The sequence below is a fragment of the Labrus mixtus genome, chromosome 23 (assembly GCF_963584025.1).
Source record: "Labrus mixtus chromosome 23, fLabMix1.1, whole genome shotgun sequence".
NCBI lineage: Eukaryota > Metazoa > Chordata > Actinopteri > Labriformes > Labridae > Labrus > Labrus mixtus.
In genome coordinates, this window is record NC_083634.1 from 19,452,902 (window position 1) to 19,475,638 (window position 22,737).

The window sequence follows — 22,737 nt, forward strand, 5'->3', positions numbered from 1 at the left end:
TGGACCGATTTTTTTGGTGGAAAGACTCGAGATTGTTCAGATATTAAAGAGGAAAAATAATAATATGTTTGGGTGTTAATCAAGCACAGAACATAATCTTTGAAAAAAAGACAGAAGGAACCAGCGCAGATTAAAAGACATCTGTTTTTACTTCCAGTTGAACGAGCAGAGCAGCATGTCATTAGGAATAATACACAGGTCACGGTTTCAAGATAGTAACAATAAAATTAAACATCAGTCAGTTGTAAACTTGTTCATCATGAAGCAACATGATATTGAACTCTTTATTGGTTTTGCTTTAAAGGGCATGAAGCCAACTCTTTTTTAATCGACCAGCCAACAAATACATGGTTTTACCAGCTGAATCCATTTCTCGGGCACGGACGAGTAACTTTTTAAAATACTAACTTTTCAACAGTAAAGAGTAATAAGCTACCTCTTTGGAACATCAATACTTATTCTTTGTTTGCCCATTTTTGACGTCAATCAAATGTACAGTTTTTGGATTGCAGAACTGAATTGTTTGGCTGGTGGTTAAGTGTTCATTTCAGGCCCCCGTTTTTTCTACACACAATCCTTCCCGCTGTCAAGTAAAACAGCAAATAGGGTGCACTTGCTTTGTTTCAGTCAACAAGAGTCATTTTTGCTGGATTTTTACCAAATTAGTCCGACAAATCAATATGGATGAACCAAAACAAGAGCACCCAGTTGTTCAACATTGATACATTGAAAAAAACAAAACAAAACAACAGATCAACTGCATTTTCAACAGAGTCAAACAAGCAAGCCAGTACCCTGAATAGTTAACACAAATCTGGAAAAAATATTTACAGTTTCAAATGTTTTCAGGTGCTCAACAAGGTACAGGTGCACTTGATTTGGAGTCGATTGGAGTGATGATGGAAGTTTTTCAGATTCGACAGACGAGGCAAGAGAAACAAATCGTCTCTTTCTTTGTTGAACTTTGACCAATAAAAGTCTAATTCAAGGTGACAAAGAATCTTTTGCACCATACGATTCAGAAAAAAAACATTTCAAACCTTGTTTTTGTTTTTACCCAGATCTTCATAGAAAACACACAAAAAATGCTCTGAGTTTCAGTAACGTTCCCTTCATTAGAATTGCACGTAGTTGTTAGAAAAGTTGAACCGTCCTATAAACAGCTAACAACACCAAACCTGGGCAAGGATGCTTTGTAAGTGTACCTGCCTGAAAAAGTAGTGTCTGGATACAAATTAGCGTTGGTTATGAGAACACACTGATCACGCTTTCGAGCTTCCATCCCCTTTTATAGTTTCAGACATTAAAACAGAAATAAGGCAGCTACTACTTTGGAGGATGGTTCCTTCATTGTCACACCATGAGCTTTACCATTTGTAAAATAACCAGATGACCCATGAGCAAGCGATTAACTATGCTGCTTGTTACCTGTCCAAACAAAATCAATGCTTCCTGGGGTCCGTTTTCAGAAAGAAGGTTCAACAGCCTCTCAGTGTAACACCGAGCTCTGAGTCGATTTAACTTAAGGAGGGAAACTCTGAGTTTCCGGTACCAGAACAGCTGATTTAAGTTTATTAAATCAAATCTGAGGAGGATCACTCCAGAGTGCATCATGACTATGAAAAGCCAACATTAATGGAGCCCCGATACTAAGATTCACCTTGGCTTGAGTGACCTCTCTTTCTGAAACGGGAAACCCAGAGTTTCCCTCAATTCAGGATTTAACAGACTCAGTGTTTGCACTAAACCTGCTTTCTGAAACGGGCCCCTGGTGTCCCTGCTGGTAAACTCTGGTAAAGAATTTCAGAAATCAGCATTTTTTTAGAATGTAATTTCAGTTGCATGCCTTACATGCATGACTGTTCATGAGAAGTGGACCGAGCCAATGGGACGTCACACATTTGTAAGTGGACCACCATTTTAGGAAGCTAGAATTTTGCATCTTGGCCGTTTTCTTCTTGTGTATTTGGGGCCAAAAGTGACCATATTTGGACGAGAAGGGAAAGAGGCAATGCTAGTCCACTATCCTGATAGAGAGTTTGCGGTGGTAGCCACAGATCAAACAGAGTAGCCACGCCCCAATGCTGTACTGAGGAAGACTTGAATCCAGCAATGGAGAACATTCTTATAAAATATTAAACAAAATATCAGCCTCAAAGCTCATAGTGTGAATACAAATTACAAACCGTTGCATGGCCACTGCCAACACTCCAACCCTCCAAGGTTTTCATTCTCTTTGTTAAAAGACTAGAAGATACATTTAACTTTGCTGTTCAACAGGATTTAAATAAGAATTTCATAAATAATTGTTCAGTAATGTCAGTAACTTGATTTTAATTGTAACATATAATAAAAAGGCAAACCACTTCATGTGATTTAAGTCACTTAATTCAAGAAACAGGTCTTAGAGGAAACAAGTGAAATAATCTCTCAACTGGTCGTTGTTCTCAGTTTGAAACATCAGAGGATTGCTGTTAATACTTTACTGTTAGAATCAGTTCCCTAAATAAACTGAAGCACTTGTTAGTATGTTCCCTTCTGTATCTGAAACTCACGTGCGGCCGAGGTCAAACGCGCAATTAAAATTCATAATAACCATATATACAAACATAAAAACACAAGTAAGGGTGAAGTTGCCTTAGTGTCAGTGGTTACTCTGCGACTTTTCAATTCATAGTGAGATGTCAACCATGAAGTAACAATTGAATTCAGTGTTTCATGATCGCACACTTTTCCTGTTGCTGCTTGACCTGACGAACCTGTGTGACCTGATGTACCCCAATCTTGTGACTTTTTGATTGGATTTGAGCTACTTCCAGTTAAGAATGTTTTTTTTAAAGATTTATTTTTGGGCTTTTTATTCCTATATTGGAGGGAAAGTGGAAAGAGTCGGAAACTGGGGAGAGAAAGGAGCCACAGGTCGGATTTGAACCCGGACCGTGTGCTTTCGAGGACTACAGCCTCTGTACATGGGGCATGGGAATTAACCACTAGGCTACCGGCGCCCCAGGTTAAGCTCTACCATTTTCCACGAATGCTTGTCCAACTATAGGAAAGCAAAAAAAAAAATGTAGTGCAATCTAAGCGTCTTTAACTTTTTGTTCTGGGAATTTGAGGTAGTAAATGGTAAGCTTACTTTGGGTGATTTAACCAAACAAGAGAAGAGGGGTTGGTATAAGTAGGTAGGTTAAGTTTAAACCTTATGTAACTTCATCTGTTAATTTCTCCACTTCATTTTTTTTCCACCTACGCCAGAAGTAAATTGAAACTCAAAACAGAATGGATAGGCAGCCTCACCCCTCACACAGAAATACAGTTTTTTGGTAGAGTGAACTCCACGGAATAGTTAGAAAAACGATAAATAAGTTAGGAATCGTCCCTTCACTGAGATTAAGCAGAACACTGAGATCTACTATCCTGGTGTGTGTGTGTGTGTGTGTGTGTGTGATTTCATGGGGAATAAATGAACACATTTATTACTTCAGAAAATAAATAAATACAAAAGAATGACAGAAAAAAAACCTTGTGTCATTTTTCTCCCATTGTCCCCGTGTTGTATGTACCGTGTGCATGTGTGTATGTTTCTGATAAAGTCTCCTTATGAGGACACGTCAGACTTTCCCGCCTTTCCAGTCTGGGACTTAAGCGGTTACTTCAAATGAAGAAGTCATTTATTGGGTCAGTAGTTAAGGTTAGTGAAAACCAAGAAGATGGTTGATGTTTAGGATTCGAGTAAGAGACCAGGAAATTAAAGTAAGTCGTTAATGTCCTCATAAACACAAGTAAACGTGTGTGTGTGTGTGTGTGTGTGTGTGTGTGGTAACAGTTTAAATCTGAACGTGTAATGCCGTAAATTTAGTTAACTTGTCAAGTATTTTTGTAGTTCAAGATACACACAGGATAAAACACACAAAAAAATAATCTCATTGTGGACAATCTTCAATTTTTGTTTGCTTTTCAACCCCAAGGCATTTTATCAAACCTGCAAAAATTAATTTGTTCCTCTTTCATAATATTATTCTCATTTGGTTGTTTGAAATCACAGGATGCTAACTTCTAATTTTGGAAAAAAATAAATTAAATTAAATGTTGTGATTTTGTGATTTGGAATATAAAAAAAAAAGTTGAGGCTGAACTTTTCATGACCTTGGGACTAAAGCCGCACAAACAGAGCATCATTCATTCATTTATGCATTCATGTAGTAGCACACACTCACACTCTTCATTCATCCCAGTAGTCGCCTTTACTCTTCACCTCTCAGGTCCAAAGATAAGACATCAAAGTTAGGCAGAAAATGTGCCCCCTCTCTCTCTCTCTCTCTCTCTCTCTCTCACACACACACACACACAAAAACCTGACTCTCCAAAACAGGTCAGACATCGTAGTCCGGCAGGGCCGAGTAGATGATGCCGCCGACTGACGGAGGGCTGGAGTGGAGAGGAAGGAGCCAACAAAAGACCGACCCTGGAAAGAAAAAAAAAACACATTCAAACAGCTTCTTATTCTGGAGCTGAAATGATGAGTGAAGATGACGAACATGAAACCCACCTCTTCCAAAAACCTCCCGCAGCAGAGCCAGCTTCGGCTTGCGGGTGTGTGGGGGAGGGTGAGGCAGCTGAGAGGTGGAGGAGGAGGAGGTGGAGGCCAAGGAGGAAGATGAAGAGCCTCGGTCCTTGATCATCAGCCTGTTTCTCATCTGCTCTATGGGCGTCTCGTCTGTGATGATGGAGACCAACTGAAGGGAGAGGGCGAGAGAAAGTGTTGGATGTTGACCTAGACAGTCAGGCCTCGTCTACTTCTAGCTCAGTTTTGGTTCTCACTTTTCCCCGAGTGAAGTAAACCTTACATATCCCTACCCCCACCTTCTAACGTGTATTTATTCATATATATTTCCAACAAATGCTCAGATTTATTTCCAGTTTATTTGCTGTCTAAAATGAGAGCCGAGTCAAAACACACACATACCCGTTTATGTGAATCGTGGGGACTTTAACTCTTAAAAAGGACGCTTTGTGGGGACTCAGGTAAGCGCATCATAAAACTTCAAATTTGAGGTTTAAACTGTAGTTTATGGTAAAGATTAGGGTTTGAATTCGTCATCATATAAGTAAATGTATGTGTGTGAGTACCTGATCGTAGAAGATGACCATGACAAACACGCCAAACAACACCGACTCCACCAGCAGGATGATGTAGTGAGCACTGAGAACGAAAAAAAAAATGGTATGAATCACTGATTGAACTAGACAGCTGGTTAAAAACATTCAGACTTTGTACACCGAAACGGAGGACTCACACTATCAGGTGTTTGCTGGGCGTCTCCTCTCCTTCTTTCTCCGCTTCTCCTTCTCTCTCGCTTCTTATCCTCCACACCCAGGCCGACACCACCAACACCAACGAGTACAGACTGGCCATCCCTGCAAAAAAACAAAAAAAAACAAAGAGTATCGTTCCTCTCATTCATCCAACAAAGTTTAAACTGATTACCTAACCGGTGTTGAAAAAAGCAGCCAATGCTAAAGTGTAATAAACTGCAGTACCCCGGGTGTCCACTTGAGGTCCCAGACACATCCCATGTTAAAATGTCCATTTTTACAGCAGAATTAGACATGATTACAGCCTGGTACAAAAATATACAGTAAGCCTATGACTTCATCAGGACACACTTTATGGGTGGTGATTGTTTTTACAACAGAGGATAAGAGTGATTCACAATAAGGGGCGGGACTAAAGCTGTTTTGTCAGGAGGCTTAAGGCTTTGTCAGCTCCACCTCTTTGCTTTGTACTAGGCTGACCATAAGTTAGTTTGAGAACAGCGTTTCAAACATGGTGAACGCCATCGATTGGCTTCAGAAACCAACGGGTGACATCTCTTGAGTCCACGTCGTTGTTTTGTACTCACCGGTGTAGAAGAGAAACTGGATGAAATACTTCTGGTTCAACTCTCCGACACAGTTGTTGATCCTAAACGCAAACATTCAGAAATTAATGCGATTACTTCAGTCAAGTCAAGAAATGAGGACGGATGTTGTTTTGTTTTTTCTCTCACCAGGGACAGTGATGGTCCATGCGGCGTATACACCTCTGACAGACGCGGCAGTGGTGCGCTCTGGGAGGTCTGTAGGTCTCGCATCGACTGCACACGGTCCAACCTTCACAGCCCTGAGAGGAGCAGTTCAAGATAAAGTCTGTTAGATATACATGATGATGGAGTAGCAGAGAGAACTCCCATGATTCCCCGCCAACCTCGACGTAATCTTTTTGTTGTTGTTTTGATTGAGAGCCCCCTGGTGGAGGAATTTACATACTGTGTGTTTAAAATTGTTATACTTATCATTACTCTCCTATATATTTAGTGGTACTTTTACAAACAAGCATTCATTTCCTTAAAGGGGACATGTTATGAAAACTTCTTCAGTGTTTGTGAACATATATCTGGGTAACCTGAGAGTCTACTGACCCACAACATGTGAAATAAACCATCCAGTCCTTTGTTTGTGGTCTGCATAAGTCTTACAACGCAGAGAAAAATACTCTGTTTCAAATGTGCTCTCCTTGTGATGTCACAGTGGGATTCTAGTAAAAAAAAAATCCCCTCCCCTCCCCTGGTATCTCTACCCATGGACTCCACCCCCAGCCTAGAACAAAACTTTAGCGCAGCTCTGCCTTTTTTATTCTCTCTACAGAGGAGTGATGTCCACGGGGAAAACTCAGGGGGCGGGGTCATTACATTTAAAGAGACACACACACCAAACGGAGCGTTCTGAGAAAGCTGGTTTATACAGGGTCACAAACCTCCTCTGGTGCTTGATTCATGTTATATTTTGACCAAAGCACAGATGTTTCATTTAGACCACAGGGGGACTGTTTGAAAAGGTGGAGGAGGGGACTGTTTGAAAAGGTGGAAGAGGGGGAGAATATGTCCTCTTTAAAGGTCACATATTATTCCCCATGTTTCTCTAACACTAACATGTGTCTCTAGTCCGTCTTCAAACCCCCCAATTATGAGAAAAGTCCATCCTCTCCGTCTTTAGCCTGCTCCACTTTTCAGAAGATGTGTGCTCCATCAGGCCGTTTGGAGATTCAACACCAAAACAAAAGTGGAGCTAGAGGCTTAGAGGTAACACTTCACAGACATCTGTCATTGAGCTCGTAAGAACTTAATTACAAGACCAGAGGTCGACATAAGTACAGCTTCTTACATGTAAACACAGAGTCAACAGCAGATAAATATATACGTGTTAACAATACAGTAATCATCAGACAGAAGCTACAATCTCTCTTAAATCCCCTCTCCCAGTCCTTTATCTCCACACATACTTTGTTAAACTCATGTCAAAGAGAAACATGAACACAAGGTGGAAAATGTCGCTTTAAAACTTTTAATTTGTGGTGGGAAATCTTAGTTTTCTTCCTGACATGTGTTCTAAAATACGGCTGCACGATACTAGAAAAAAAACGTACAGTGATATTTTTTATGTCTGCAATTTTTAATAAAGAGAAAATCTAAGCAGATAAATGCAGTCTGCCTTTTATGCACATATTAGGTTAAAGACTGCATATTATCTCTAACCGTTTTGATGTCGACCTGCTGTTCCTCATGTTTTATACATGTTTATTTGTGTTGACAACGCGTCCCCCCAAAAATCAGTTTTTTAACCGCTAATTTGGCACCAATTACTCCGAGGGTGGCTTCATCCGTCTGCATCAAAATGTTGTTGAAGCATGCTGATTAAACAGGTAAAGAGAGATCCTTCTGGCAGGTAAAATGTGAACATACCGAGAGAGAAGACTTTTACAATGGGTTTATTACAGAAGATCATACTGTGATAACGATGCTATTGTGATTTATGTCTCCGTCCTGCTCTCAAACCAGCAGAAAATGCTCTAAAAGTTTATTTAAAATATTTCCAGATATCTAAAAAACTTGACTTAGCAGCACATGTGTGGGCTTAATTCTCGGAAATCATTAAAAAGAAAGATTTTTGGATTAAGAAAAAAGACAGTTGTGTGATTTCATTGTGTGACTTACTCGCTCGTTCATCCGAGACGACTGCGATCGAAGTTCTGAGAAGTCTATAGCTGTGTCGGGAAGAGGCACCATGCCTGCAAATCAACAACACATTAAAAAAAAGTTTATTATGTTTTTACTTTGTCTATGTTTTTAAATGAAACATCGCAGATACTTACCGGGGTCTGAGAAGACGGCTTTAGCGTGACAGGCCAGCAGCAGCAGCAGAATCAGGTTAAAGACCGACCCGTGGAGAGTACACCACACACTGTGACAGAGAGAGAGGAACATACAACAATTAAACCCTAAAATCTTTTCTTTTAAAGAGATGAGACTCAACTGACAGGTATTTTCGTTTAAACTTTGTTGATCAATCAAACAACATGTCCCGTTTTACGGAGGTCACAGTCCTCCAAGCCGGTGGTCGGGTTCAGCTCCTGCCCCGCAAATAATTCCCCCCCCCCCCCGCCACTCTCTCTCCAAAAAAAGCGGTAAAATAAACCCCCATGATTCCCCCGCCAGCCTCGACGTTATCTTTTGTAATTGTATTGATTGAGATCACAACAGGGTCCTAAGACGCTGACTAGACTCTTCTCCTCTGTCGCCCCCCGGTGGTGGAATGAACTTCCAAACTCCATGTGATCTGCAGAGTCCCTCTGCACCTTTAAGAAAAAGCTAAAGACCCAGCTCTTTCATGAATACCTACTAACTTAATGATGATGGTCTCCATATTATTGATGATGATGATGGTAATGACGATGGTTTTTGTTTGATAACGACGACTTATAAGATGGTTTCTATACTGATTAGAGCTCTCAAGAACTGCCCTCAATGTTGTGCTTTGCCTCTGGTCACTTCCTGTCAGCACCTGTGTGTCCAATCAGACTCAAAGCTGATCGTTTGCTCTTACTGACATTGTTCCCTTTTTTCTAGATCCTTGCTTGTGTTGTTCTTACTCTCTGATGTACGTCGCTTTGGATAAAAGAGTCTGATCAGTGAATTGTAGAATTGTAGACTCCCCCTGGTGGCGGAATTGACACACTTTTTTTAACTTTTTGGGACGTCAGGAGAGAACAGCACTTAACAACATTTAGCAAATTAAAAAGTGGCAAAGACAAACTTCCTTTAAAGATGAAGAAACCTCGAGAAGCCATCTGACTAAACTTTGAAAATTATAAAAACAAAAGAATAAATCAAATAAAAAAAAACCTGCATGCAAATATGGATAAAAATGTAAAATAATAAGAATGAAAAGCTGTATTCTATCAGCTGTGTTTCTGTTGTTGTTGTGGAGGACCCTCCTCCTCCTGCAGACAAACAGCTGACTGACACAAACCCCAGCTGGTAAACAAACCACGTTATCTGACTTTCCCTCAACACAACCCCGTAACAAACACCTATCTCAGAGTAAATCAATGTCTGTTCCTGTCAGAAAAACAAGTTTTGCGCGGATACAGCGGCGTTTAAAAAACAGCGTGAGGATGCTGTCAAACCTGTCAAATGAATGGAGGCAGTGCAGAGAGGCAGCCGCCATGTTGGTTTTTTAACGGTTTTAACGACATAAAAACACAAAGTACCGACCTGTCCGAGTAGGCGGGGAGGAGGACATACTGTATGACCACGTAGTCCGCGTAAAACACGCTGAAATAAGTTAAAAGGAGACAGATAACGCCGCAGGGGTCTCGCCTACAGCGGAGAGGCGCCATCTTCTGCCGGGCTCCGCCCCCTGTCCCCCCCGCTTCCGGGTGACATCACGCTGAAACACGATGCTGCGTTCCATGACCGTAGGAAATAACGAGAGATTTTTAAAGGGACAGTGTTCACCTAAATACTTTTCTCTCCACACAAATTAATAAGTGTAAAAAAAACATCTCTGTTATGAGTTATATTTTAGCAAAAAGTTCATGTGCAATCTTAACAAAACATATTTTGCCCCTCATTTGATGACGATTCTGACGTCAAGTTGGGAAGTCGGGCGCCTCATTTTTGCCAGAGTTTCCTATTTGTTGTCACGACTCGAGCAGGTGTTCATCTTGTGCATTTAACACCTCGAAAACGAATTTTGTGTCCGACACCAAATAGAATAGAATAGAATTACTTTATTGATCCCAAACTGGGAAATTGTGGCGTTACAGCAGCAGGTTGTCCAAACACACAATATCAGCAAAAAACACAATGTTAGCAAATTTAAACACAATATAATATTAAATACAAAGTAAATAAGCACTATAATATCTAAAATATCCAAACTAAGAATGTGAATATATACAACCAGGATTTCACTAAGCATTACTAGTCTTAAATATGAACGATTAAATGTAAATGTTCAAAAACAGAGTTGTAAATGGACAGTATTGACATAGGGAGCTGTGCAATCAGTGATACATGAATGCACCATAAGACCCTGAAGGTGGGGACTCCAGATCAATATAACTTTTAAAGGCTCCCATTACGAATTTGAGGTAATTTATATATTTTGTATTTGAATGGCCCGCTGATTGACAGGCAAACAGTCCAGGGTGTGACCCCGCCTCTCGCCCAATGACAGCTGGGAACGGCTCCAGCCCCCCCTGCGAACCCGTGCAGGAAATCACGTTTTTCTTATAACTTCTTGAGTTTTTTTACACAACCTAAGCAGAAACCCAAAAAAACAAGAAGCCTGTAAGAAAATAGAAAACATTTTATCTACCTTTCTTACCGAAGGCCATAACTCTGTACAACAGCTCACCTCATGCGAGCAGAGAACTGTCATCATGATAATATCTGTCTCTCCATACTGTCATCTGTTCTGCACATGTTACATTTACAAATTATCCCTGCACTAATGTTCACTTCATTTGTCTGTCTACTCGCCGTTATATTGAATAGTTTCTGCTGATAATATGTCTACACTCATGCACTTTAACTTATGTCAATACTGTCCATTTACTACTCTGTTTTTACACATTTACATTTAATCTTTCATATTTAATCTTCCTATTTAAGACTAGTAATGCTTAGTTAAATCCTGGTTGTATATATTCACATTCTTAGTTTTGATATTTTTAGTACTTATTTACTTTGTATTTAATATTGTATTATGTTTAGATTTGCTAAAATTGTGTTTTTTACTCATATTGTGTGTGCTGCTGTAACGCCACAATTTCCCAGTTTGGGATCAATAAAGTAATTCTATTCTATTCTATTCTATTCTATTCTAAGTACAGCTTACAACCACAAGGTGGCGGTAGACATTTTCCTGCGTGAAGCTGACATTTACACACTTTGTCGCTCCGCCCCTGAAGTAGGCAGCAACCAGCTCGTCACCCTCCTCGTTTTTTTTTTTTTTTTTTGCTCAACACTTTTTTTTTTGGTTGCTGCACATTCACAGGACGTGTGTGTCGGGTTCTGTGTGTGTGTGTGAGTGTGTGTGTGTTTTGTAGTTTGTCCGTGCTGCTCTGTGCACACAAACGTCCCTTTTTTTTTTTCATTATCGGATATATAATCAACTTTTTCCTCGTCTTCGAAGTTCTTGTTTGGGAGTTTATTCATTGAAGAGGAAGAGGAGATTAAAAAAGACACAAAAAAAGAAAAGCAGAGAAGAAGAAGAAGAAGAAGGAGAGAAACCTGGAGGTGGAGAAGAAGGGCGTTCATACTAAGAAGTAACCATGGAAGTTCCTGGTATGCAGGTAAGAGGAAAGGTGGACGCCGTGCTGCGTTTGAGGCTCGCTCGGTGTGTGTTGTTTTTTGTCTTTCTTTGATACTTTGTGAGCAAACTAAACGACTTTATCGACATGTGAGGAAGCATTGAGCAACTTCACGCCATTTCCCATATGTTTAAAAAAGTAACAAACCTGCTGTTAATGATGCAGCCTACATTTAACCTCCATGTTTTTATGATTCCGTCTTCACACTCCGCAAACGAGGAAGAAACACCTTCAGTTGAATTTGACCATAAATGGACTTTTTAAATGCTTCGTTTACACTTTAAAAACAAAGTCTTTGAATCCATCACAACATGAATATTCTCCACAGTCACTAATAATATGTGACTTTAAGACGCCATGTTGATTTTTAAGGCGTTATTATCTTGTAAAATAAACATCTTTAAAGCTCCTGTAGTTCGTTAAAACGTCACTTAAGTGCTCTAAAAGTAAAAAGTCTGATATTTAATTAATTTGAATGTAAAACAGACACTCCACACTGTGTTTTTAGTCACACATATAGTGTTTGTGTCTCTTAATATGTCCCAATAATGTGAGTTATTGTGTCACCTAAATAATGTTTATTTCTCTCTTACTGTGTTTAAATAGCTCCAAAATATTTTAAATAAAATCTTTGACGACTAATAGTCTGTTAAGTTCTTAAAACTTGAGTTTTAAGCAACTTTTACGTTTACTTTTCTGTAAGATTCGGGGTTAAAAACGTCCCTAAAATACAGATAAATATGTTTATATAGTCTCATAGTTTACGATATCTATTTAACATGTTTGAGATTTATATTCCTGTGGCTTCAAATAAGTTCAGAGTTTTAAAGTGAGCTGAATATTTTTAGATTTGTTGCGACTTACAATTTTTGTAAGCGTTTGAAGCAAAAGTATCGGCTAATATCGGCCGACCGATGAATCAGTTTCGCTCTAGTTTAAATGTCCACATGATAAACCTGCAGTGAGTCATTTTACGAGTCTAAACTAGTTTGTTTTGGAGCTGGATGATTAATTGTAACTTTAAAAAAATCACCATCTCGATTCATTCATACATTAACTTTTTTGCGCGGAAACTATCACGTGTGTCGCTATCACGTGTGCCGCTATCGCCTCGTATTAGCTAGCAAAACAAAGCTACTACTGGAGGCGTCCATGTTGCTTTTCGGACTTTTTGCCAACTCGCAACTGAAACGCGGTCAACTTGGGTATGACGTCATTTCACAGCTCAGAGATCTGAGTTTGAAGGCACAATGAGTTGGCTTAAAATCAATTCCGAGACATGTACCGATACTGATTCTGATCATTTATTAATCGTGTTGTTAATTGTTGTTGTTGGTCGCATGTGTACGGCTTTGGAGACGATTTGTTGACACGTCTTCTTTACAGTTAATTCTGAACGTCTTCAAAGTGAGACTGAGCGAGCTGAGAAAGTTTAAAGTGCCTGACCATCTTTCTTGATCAGTGACGAGGATCGGCGCCGTCGGTCCGATATCCGATAAAAATAACGTTAACATCGGACCCAATACCGATATAAGATCGGAACAATCCCATCTATAGTTCTTTTTGGTTATTTGGTGTTTAAACAGTCCAACAATGTAATTTTTTTTAAACTTTCTGTATAATTTGAGGCTCTAAATGTTTCATTTTAAGCGCCTTCATGGTTTCTATAAGTGAAAAAACGTCCTTATAGTATTACGACAATAGTGATGTTGGTTTTCTCCCCTGACTTTACAAACGCTTAATATCATAAACTCCTCTCTGTAGTGTTCATAAAGTCACTTAAAAGTAGTATTTTGTTGATCTTGAGGTGTTTATGTCTCTATACGGTGGCTTCTTTGTGAAAGCTGCTGAATCCATACTGTAAATATCTCTTACAGTGACTCCCTTATGGTCTCTTATTATATCTATTTAGAGATCCTCTCTGTGTGGTTGCATAACTGTAATGTTCATGTGCTGATCCCACACTGACTCACTGTGTCTGCGAGCTCATTTTAACATTATTTATAGCAGCGATTCGGCTTAATGGGGGTGTTAATGATTGGACTGCAATCACAAGTCACTAGGTGTGTCTGAGGCTCCTATAGTGACCTGTTTGTGTTTGTGTTGCTCAACGGTGACTTTTGACGCCGTCGTTGGACTTCTGCCGTGTCACTGTGGGATATTTGCGTCGGGTATACGTTGTTATTGTCAGGTATTGAAGCTAACCGAGCACACAGAGCGCGTTTCTTCCGCTCCACAAGGCGGGTAGGGCGAGTTATTGGCCTCCTCAGTCGGCCTCCTGCTCGGCCGGCTCTCTCTCTCTCTCTCTCTCTCTCAGGTGTGTCTACCTGTGGGACTGGCTGTCAGCTCGCTCACTCGCTCTGCCTGCTCTGTGTGTCCCCAGGTGGGCGGGGCCAAAGAGTGTCACAGGCGGTTTGAATCAACACAAACACACCTGACACCCAGCAGCAGCTGCTGAAGGGGCGTTGACGTTTAGAATTTTTTTTTTTGTCTACCTGTGTCGGAGTCCGATGGTTGTCTGGGATGTGTTGTGTAATACTTGATTGATAGTTACACAAGATAAATCACTGTTTTGACATTAGATTATGCGTCTCTACAGCAGAAATATCAACGTATTTTTAGTGAAGCATGAACAGAATTTGATTAATTAAACGAGAAGTTGTAAAAAATGAAAGGAATTATCAAACATGTCCATTTCATTTGAGCGATATGAGCTTTTATTTAGAAGAAAAGTGTCAAAAATTAGCCTTAAATGTGAATATTTTGTAGTTTTCTTTCCTCCTCTATGACATGTAACCAGAAATATTTGGTATAAAGCCAAACAAATAATTTGAGGACAAGCTTTGGTAAATGTTAATCCACATTTTTCCACCAACTTCTGTCATTCCTTAGACCAAAATACTGACTGATCCAAGGAGAAAATTTGAGGTTTCTTTCTGTGACTAGTAGCGTAGTAACTTTAAACTTCTAAAATCAGGATTAATACCAACCTTTCTTTAGACTTTCTCCTCCAATATTAAGATGTTTTAGCCTCTTTTAGCTCTTTGTTTTGGTTTTTACTCCACACAACTTCACTGTTTTATTACACTCTCATGGTTTTCATCAGTAGGAAGATGATTTAATAGAGAACGCTCTGATTATCTTTGTCAGCATCACAAAGAAGACAAGACACAGTTAGCCATTAGCTGGCTAACCTAGCATAGCATTTATAAGACTTGTTATTGAGAGACCAAAACTTTGCTAAAAGGAGAACAAATATTGGCCCTTTGTTCATCAGATACCTGGAAACCCAAACCCAGTTCTCTAGTTGATTGCTGGAGCTGGAATTGGATGTATTAGCTGACTAGCTAGGTAGCCTAGCAGCCTTATGCTACATCAAACATTTCCTTAATCTGTTTTTTTGTAGTTTACTTTTCTGTTTTGGTTTGGGCCCATTGAAAGAGTCAACTCTTGAGAGCAAAATGAGAGCAAACACTGGACTTAAATTAATCAAATGTCCAGAAACAAAACTCCCAATGGATGCTAATGCTGCTGCGTGTTAGCTACATGTGTAAATATTATAAAGCCCCTCATCGACGTCAGGTCAGGGCTGGTGGGGAATCATGGGAGTGATTCTCTCTGCTTTGAAGAATACACAATAATACCAGTTAGTGAATGTCTTTGACTTGAAGTTGTAATTGTTGACCATTACAACTTGGTAATTTAGCTAAATTACAAGACAGAAAACATCAGATAGAGATTTCTACGTCATTTGTACTTTGGAGCCGTGAATCACCAGGACGACGCCTCCGTTTTTTCTGTTTCTTATCAATGAATGACACCGTGCTGTTGTGAAATCTCAGCACATGAGGAAATGTTTCAAAGAGAGCAGACCACCAAACTCCCCAACTCGTGTTTGTTACTGTCCCATCACACATGCTAATCTCTGGATTTCACATCTTCTTCCAATAAAATATTACATAACAGAGAAGAATGAGCTCCATGTAATCTTGAAAACGTGTTGGTATTAAGTTTCCCAGCCTGTTTTATGGATAAATATGTTTGTTGTTCGGCTGTAACACATGCGGCCTCAGGCACTCCTGTCTTTGTAAGAAGTCTTTTCAGAGTTTTCCACTGCTAAATATATCAGACCTGACTCGAAACAAAGAACACCTTCACCAGTCTCATGAGAGTTTCAACACTTTTCACCCATTCTTAAGAACTTAAGAACTCCCACCACCAGGACACTTTATTATCACCTATTAACACACTTATTCCATTTGTTATTGGTTGTCAATGACATCATGGTCGGCTACAGGAAACCAATTTAAAGGTTTACGTTTGTGGGGGACTTTTATTGCTTTTATCCAGAGATAAGACGGTGGATAGTCAGAAATCAGGGAGAGAGAGAGAGGGCGGAATGACATGCAGGAAAGGAGCCACAGGTCGGATTCGAACCCGGGCCACCTGCTTGGAGGACTAGCCTTTGTACATGAGGTGCACGCACTAATCACTAGGCTACCGGCGCCCTCAGGAAACCAATTTGATTGATGCTTATCTGATGTTACTTTTGGTTGGTTGAATTGGAGCCCGACTGATTTATCGGGCAGGCGATTTATCGGCCGATATTAGCATATCCAGTGACCATCGGTATCGGCTAACTTCCTACTTTTCAAACATTTTCTAGTTCCAGCCTCTTAAACGTGAGGATTTGTGTCTTTTATGATGAGCTTATTTTGGTTCTGAAATGTGGGTTGGTCAAAAGCAGCCAGGTAAGACTCTGGGAAATCATGGTTAGCATTCTTTGATTTCAAAGACTAAATGACGACTATATGGATGGTAAACACTCTCTTGTTGGATACATGACAAAAGCCCCTTTCAGACTGATATATTCACCAAAGTGCCGTAACTAGGCTCAGCAGTGATCACGTCTTTCTACATCCATATGGACGACGGTAAATGTTGGTTTCCCAGTCGAGCACGGTACAGCAAGGAGATCACTTCAACCCCCCCCATTACACCTTTTGTGAAACTCAGATTGAAGGTGAATCGTCACAGGGGCGTAAAAACATTGCGGCTTGAAACGGGCTAATGGCACAAATGGTTAGTTCCAGCCCTGGTTTTAGGCTTTCCTTCCTGGTGATGAACACATTCTTAGATTTTTTTTTAATCCGACTGTAAAAACTGTGAATAACTTAAAACTGCTGCAGCAAATATTTTCAAACTTGCAAAACTTCTTACTTACTTTCCCAAGTGCATCTTTGCAAACATAGCAGGCTAAGAAGGACAAATCATGAACGAGTAAAGAAAAGTTCATTATCATGTTCAAATGAGACGTTTCAGCATTTAGTGAAGGTTTGTCAGTTATAGATTCTTCAAAAAGGCTCAAATGTCCTCCAGCAGAGTCAAAGTTTGATGGTGAACTTGAGTTAAATGCAGATCAAAGAACAACTTTCTGTCACAGTTTGGGCTTTAAAAACGTTTTTTAATTGCAAGCAGAGGATCTCCATTTTTAAAATGTCCAATCCCACCAGTCTTCAGACCTCTGACCCCCTCTTGAGGAGTCAAATCAGAAAAGAGGGGGACTTCCTGTTTTCTTGATAAACTCCTGCTGAGGAATCTGTCTCGGCGCTTTAGCTTAAAACGCTCCCACGCTCGTCCGTCATATTTCTGTCTCTGCTGTGAACAGGTACAGTGAGTAAAAGCAGGTTGGTCCCAAATGGCCGAAATTGCGGGGAAGCCTTCTGCAGGCGTGTCGACAGATTGACCTGATCAAACAACCGGGCGGGGAGTGTCCTCTTCTTCTTCTTCTCCTTTTCCTTCTCATTCTCTTTGTACCATTTTTACGGCTGCACCTTTTCAGAGCTGCAGGATTCCCGTCATAACATAATCACAGCTGACTGAAACTTTACGATGACGTCACCTCTGAGTGTGTTTCTGGGTGAGGAATTATATCAGCAGCTGCTTTTTAAGTGTTGGCCGTCGAAGATGAGTCGGTTTGTTGTGCGGCCTGACTCACAGTACATGACGGCTCCTGTTCAGTTTGTGTTTTCTTGTTCGGTTTTGTTTACGTTCATGTTTTCCATACCTGGAGCTTTTGAATCATGACCTCTCAAAAAACCTGAACTGGAGTTTTTGGCAACATGTCGTCACACCTCAGATCTATATCAGGTCCGATTGGGCAACAGTTAAAAGATCAGGCAAGAGATATACAAGTCATCAAAGTCCCGAGTTTTACTCATGATTTACATGATGTCACAAATGTCTAAATATCCAAGAAGCATTGTTGACATGTTGGACAGGAAGTGACACAGTAAACCTGCCCAGGCTCTTGATGTGATATCTGCTGTTTTTCTGTGTTTTAGTCATATGATAGTGGATTCATCATTTTGGGGGTTTTCACAGTTTTTTAAAAGATTTATTCTTGGGCTTTTTTATGTCTTCATTTAACAGACAGGACAGTAGTTAGAGAGAGAGTGGGGGATGGTAAGGTTGGATCCAAACCAGGCTGCCTGCTCCCGAGGACCACAGCTTCTGTACATGGCGCCCGCACCAACCATAAGGCTACCGGGGAGGGGCTTGACTGTTGATGGGACCAGACTTTAAATCTGGCATTATCTACTGCTTTTTAAAAAAAAATCAGGTTCTGTTCAAATCAACTGAATTTCAAGCCCATTTTTCTTTTTCATTTTTTGAACCCTGGCCCGGTGTAGCACAACATTACAGTCACAGATATGAATATTATTAATGCACCGCCATCTCAGCTGTCCAAAACAAGCTAACTAGCTTGAGATGATGAGTGAGGAAAAGAAGAGAGTACATTTTCCTGTTGGACCATCCAAATGTTTGTCGATCTCCGTTCTTCCTCGTCCATTTCTACGCAAGCGACAGTCAGGAAAATAGAGACAGGATGTTGGGGTAAAAAAAATGGTGTATCGCATTGTGTTGTTTCAAATAGGAAATAATGGAATCAAGGTGATTTTGTCGCTGATGCTCGCTCGGTCACATTCTGTTAGGACGCGCTGTCAACATGTCAACATACTTATAATACTAGCAGAGGCGCTGCATGTCAACTGCTTGGGGCCCCAGGCCAGTAAGGGGGGCCCCCCCGAGGGCTGACGAACTTTAAACCACAGCAGTGGCTAAAAATGTGCAAAGTTTGCAACGACAGTAGGACACCTCCCTAAGGGGGCCCCATCTGAGAGCACTCACTCTGGTTGCACTAGAAAGCATCTCTTGCATCAGAACGAGTGGAAGTGGAAGTACCTGAAGGGTGATGAAGAGGAGTCATGTGATTATGTAAAGTAGAGATGAATGCTGGTTAGAGTGCCCCCCCCCGTGTGATGCTTGCCTCTAGAATCGCCAATGGGTACCCCGACTTTTAAACAATACAGACGGAAAAGAAATGGACTTGAATGAGCTGTGAGAAGAGTTGTCATGTCGTATGACTCGACACATCTTGCCGTGTTTCTGAGCTCGGCTTAAGCAAACAGGAAACGTTAAAGAGCGGGGAGAGATTCTCACATGACGCGCCTCTGCAAAGGTCATTTTTTCAGAAAGCTGTGTTTGTACTTCCTCCTGCTGCAGCTGTGACGTTTGACCTCTAGCACACACACACACACACACACACACACACACACACACACACACACACACACACACACACACACACACACACACACACACACACATAGAGCTTCTCTTGTTTGGATATTTGGACTCCACTTGTTAGTAAAAACATGGATCCCTCTGCCTCTCTCACTTTCTCACTCGCTCACAGAGTTTCCAAGGCCTCGTCCAAGTTTTCCCGAGAGGCTGAGTGTTTGCATGGACGAGACTTCACTGACCTCTCAGACTCTCTTCCCCCCCCCTCTCTCCCCCCTCTCCCTCTATCTCTCACTCTCTCTGACCTGAATACTCTCCTTATCACCAGCGTTTTCCTTATCACCATTTACCCTCCAGCTGTAAAACTCAGGTGTTTGTCTGTGTCTCCTCACCAACACTCCCTTTAAAAACATCAGCCTAATGTAACACTGAATGTTACTAACATGGAAAGTCTATAAATAAACGTAGATCCTTCAAGGAAAGGAGCGCTGACCTGAGAATGACTGAATGGAATAACTGACCGAACCGGTGAGAGTCAAAGGAGTTTTTGTTAAGTAAATCTGGAAAATCTGACCGAGTTTGTGAATCAAGGTGCGGAACAAGGACCTTTTTCTTTATCACATTTGAAGTACGTGCATTTAAACAGGTATTAAGTCTGTCCTGTGTAAATGTGTCTCTGAGTCATGACTGTCTACAATGAGGGAGAAGCTCGAGTCCCGCTGGCTGTGTTGTTGTCAGAGCCGTGTTTACATGGACGGGACGGCCGGCTCCTCCCCTTGTGTATAAAAGCTGTTTTAGTCAAGAACTAGAGAGAAGAAGAAGAACATACTCACTGATTATTTGTAACATTAAAATTCCCAGACTGTGTCTACACTCCCCCTGCAGTCAAACATTAACTATTCCTGTCAATTCTAATGAGAAATGTTGTATTTTTTTAACAGTTTCTGTGTCCTCAAGTCGGACAAACAGACCAACCTGTTGAATGTTTAACTTCCTTCACTCCCCAAACGGTTGTTTTTTTCACCAGGCCTGAGACAGAAAGGTCAAAGTGTGACCTCTGCGGTTTGTTATCCCACTCTGGTTGTTTCTGTTAGTGTTCAACTCTAAACTCCAAAACATTCCCCAGTTTCAGCCAAATAAGGTTACTTAATCATTGTTCAAGTAAAAGTTTAGTTCATCTCAGTATAATCACACACATTGTTTTTGAAATTCCTGACTTATCTGTACTAACGTGAAGCCTTTAATACATTATATTCTCCATTTTGTCTAAATGCACATGTAGGAGCGTTTGTTTCTCCTGCCGTCCCATTCTTGTGAAAACGATAACTCAGTAACACATCGAGGGAATTACTCAAAATTTGGTACAACCATTCATTTTGATGTAAAGATAAACTGATGAGAATCGTGGAGTCAAAGGAAGAGCGGATCATTGGCAAGTTTCTGATGTCTTCAACCTTGATCTTTGAAAAAAAAGTCCTAAGTAATAGTTAATGTGACCTCAGAGAGAGGTTTCTGCCTGTAACTCCAGACTTCATACAATAATTTAGACAAAATGTAATATTTACCTCAAACAGAATTCAAGAAATCTTGACGTTATATAACCAAAAGGTCAAAACAGAAGGTCTCCATTAATTGGGACTAATTTGGATGATACTAAATTGGGGAAACTAGGCTTCTGTACTCCCCTTAAAACTGTGGTGATTTTTTGTTCTGCTGGGTTGAAGCTCAATCAATCAATCTTTATTAGTATAACCCCAATTCTTAAGAAATGTTATCTCAAGACACTTTACAAAAGAGCAGGTAAAAGACCTTACTCATTGCTATATTACAAAAAATGTTAATCCATCATGAGTACAGCACTATGCAACACTGTTATTAATAATAATAATAATAATAATAATAAATTAGATTTATATAGCGCTTTTCTAAATACTCAAAGACACTTTGACAGGAAACAACAAAAAACAAAGCAAAAACTAAGAGAACAATACAAAATAGTAGTGTCGAGGGATGAGGATGAGAGTCAGTGGTTGTAGGCGGTGAGGGGTTGTGACAAGAAACACTGTAAATTGAGCTGCTTCATCCGCTCAGGTGGTCCTGCACGCTCTCAGAGCCCCGCCTCCTCCTCATGTCAGTATTCTCTTTAATAGCCTTTTACTTTCATACTGTAAGCCTTGAGTATGATTTATTACATTAAAAGTTGTAGGTAAAAAAAAAAAGAGCAACTGGTAGGTTTTTGAATCCACAAGTCACAGTGGTAGGGAGGTTAAAAAATGAATTTCCAAACCTGGTTTCAGCAGCACCCCCACCCCTCTTTCAGATACATGTTGCCTCAGCTTATTTTGTTATTGTAATACATTTTTTACTTCTTTGTTAATGATTAACTTTTCTTCTACCAAAAAACAAAATGTTGTATGTTGTTTTCCTCCCTTAGCGGGCCGGGTCAAAGAGAACCAATGAGTGATTGGAGTGATTTACACCAAAGTATCATTGTGATGGATAACCAACGCTATTTTTAGAGCTCAAACAACTGTAGGCTAAACATGCTATGAGGAAGTGAAAGAGAGTCCAGAGTCTGGTCCCTCAGACCTTCTGGGGGAATCCCCCTAAGTACCCTTATCATGGTATGACATCATAATTGATAACTTGACACTCAGTCTCTGAACTTCCTTATTGGCTCTGTTTCCTTGGACTACTCACACAAATAAGAACTTAAAGGATACTTTTGGCCCATTATTCATCAAGAATATCAAGAACGTCTCTGTGCAGAATTCAACATTTAAGATGATCTGACAATGTTGACAAAAAAGGATGTCACTAAACTGAATCACTTCCTGGAAAGATAAGGATGTTCAGAAGGTTTTTCCTGTAATAAGGAGTCATAAAAAAAGCTATCATGAGATTAAGAGAGCTCAACCAAAGAGATAATGTATACGCGCACTCATAACTCATACTCATAAAACAAGTCGAATCGTATTTTGGTAAAGCAAGATTTCATATATTGAAGTCTGTTTGTGGTAACGTCCTATTCTTGTGAAAATGATAACTCAGTGACACCTCGAGGGAATTTCTTAAAATTTGGTAAAACCATTCATTTGGATATAAAGATAAACTGATGAGAATCGTGGACTCATAGGCTGAGGGAATTATTGGCAAGTCATTAAAAATCATACGTAAAGGTCGACGCAACTTCAGATAACCCGTAACTCTTCCTGTATCTCCAGAATTCATACTCAAATGTTGACCCCTATATGAGTAGATGCCTAGTTATCAGTTTGACTCGTTCATCTAATAGTGTCTGACAGTTGTGCTCATTTTAAACCCAATGCAGAATCTTTTTTTTCCCGATTGATTAGTTAATGTCGGCAAATGAACTAAAGAGCAGGTTGGAAGGAAAGCAGATGTTTTCTATGTGGATTATGCACCGTAATGGCCGTGCAAAGCTGCTGTCCTGA

The 22,737-nt window shown here is 40.3% G+C and overlaps 2 protein-coding genes across 4 annotated transcripts in view; one reads left to right on the forward strand and one right to left on the reverse strand.

Annotated features, from left to right (window-relative positions):
• Positions 1 to 126: 126 nt before the first annotated feature.
• On the reverse strand, positions 127 to 9,728 carry zgc:77880 (zf-DHHC domain-containing protein). Its single transcript, XM_061031444.1, has 9 exons — positions 9,594 to 9,728; positions 8,192 to 8,280; positions 8,034 to 8,107; positions 6,051 to 6,163; positions 5,904 to 5,965; positions 5,298 to 5,418; positions 5,131 to 5,203; positions 4,550 to 4,736; positions 127 to 4,465 (listed from the first exon to the last, which is right to left on the reverse strand). The coding sequence occupies exons 1-9, from the start codon at positions 9,716 to 9,718 to the stop codon at positions 4,374 to 4,376; spliced, it is 936 nt and encodes a 311-aa protein (XP_060887427.1). The 5' UTR covers positions 9,719 to 9,728; the 3' UTR covers positions 127 to 4,373.
• A 1,636-nt stretch (positions 9,729 to 11,364) lies between these two features.
• stk26 (serine/threonine protein kinase 26) overlaps positions 11,365 to 22,737 on the forward strand; it is a 25,465-nt gene continuing 14,092 nt past the window's right edge. For all 3 annotated transcript variants that reach the window (XM_061032116.1, XM_061032113.1, XM_061032114.1), the window contains exon 1: positions 11,365 to 11,680. In XM_061032116.1, coding sequence (XP_060888099.1) covers positions 11,660 to 11,680 — 21 coding nt within the window. In that variant the 5' untranslated portion in view covers positions 11,365 to 11,659. The remainder of the gene's footprint in view (positions 11,681 to 22,737) is intronic.

What these genes read in the sequence shown, in the direction of transcription:
- zgc:77880 (XM_061031444.1), bottom strand. Translation starts at nt 9,718, where the DNA reads ATGGCGCCTCTCCGCTGTAGGCGAGACCCCTGCGGCGTTATCTGTCTC. An exon ending in CTCCCCGCCTACTCGGACAG is followed by an intron (nt 8,281 to 9,593) that starts GTCGGTACTTTG and finishes TCTCTGTCACAG; the next exon opens with TGTGTGGTGTACTCTCCACG. An exon ending in ATGGACCATCACTGTCCCTG is followed by an intron (nt 5,966 to 6,050) that starts GTGAGAGAAAAA and finishes GTTTGCGTTTAG; the next exon opens with GATCAACAACTGTGTCGGAG.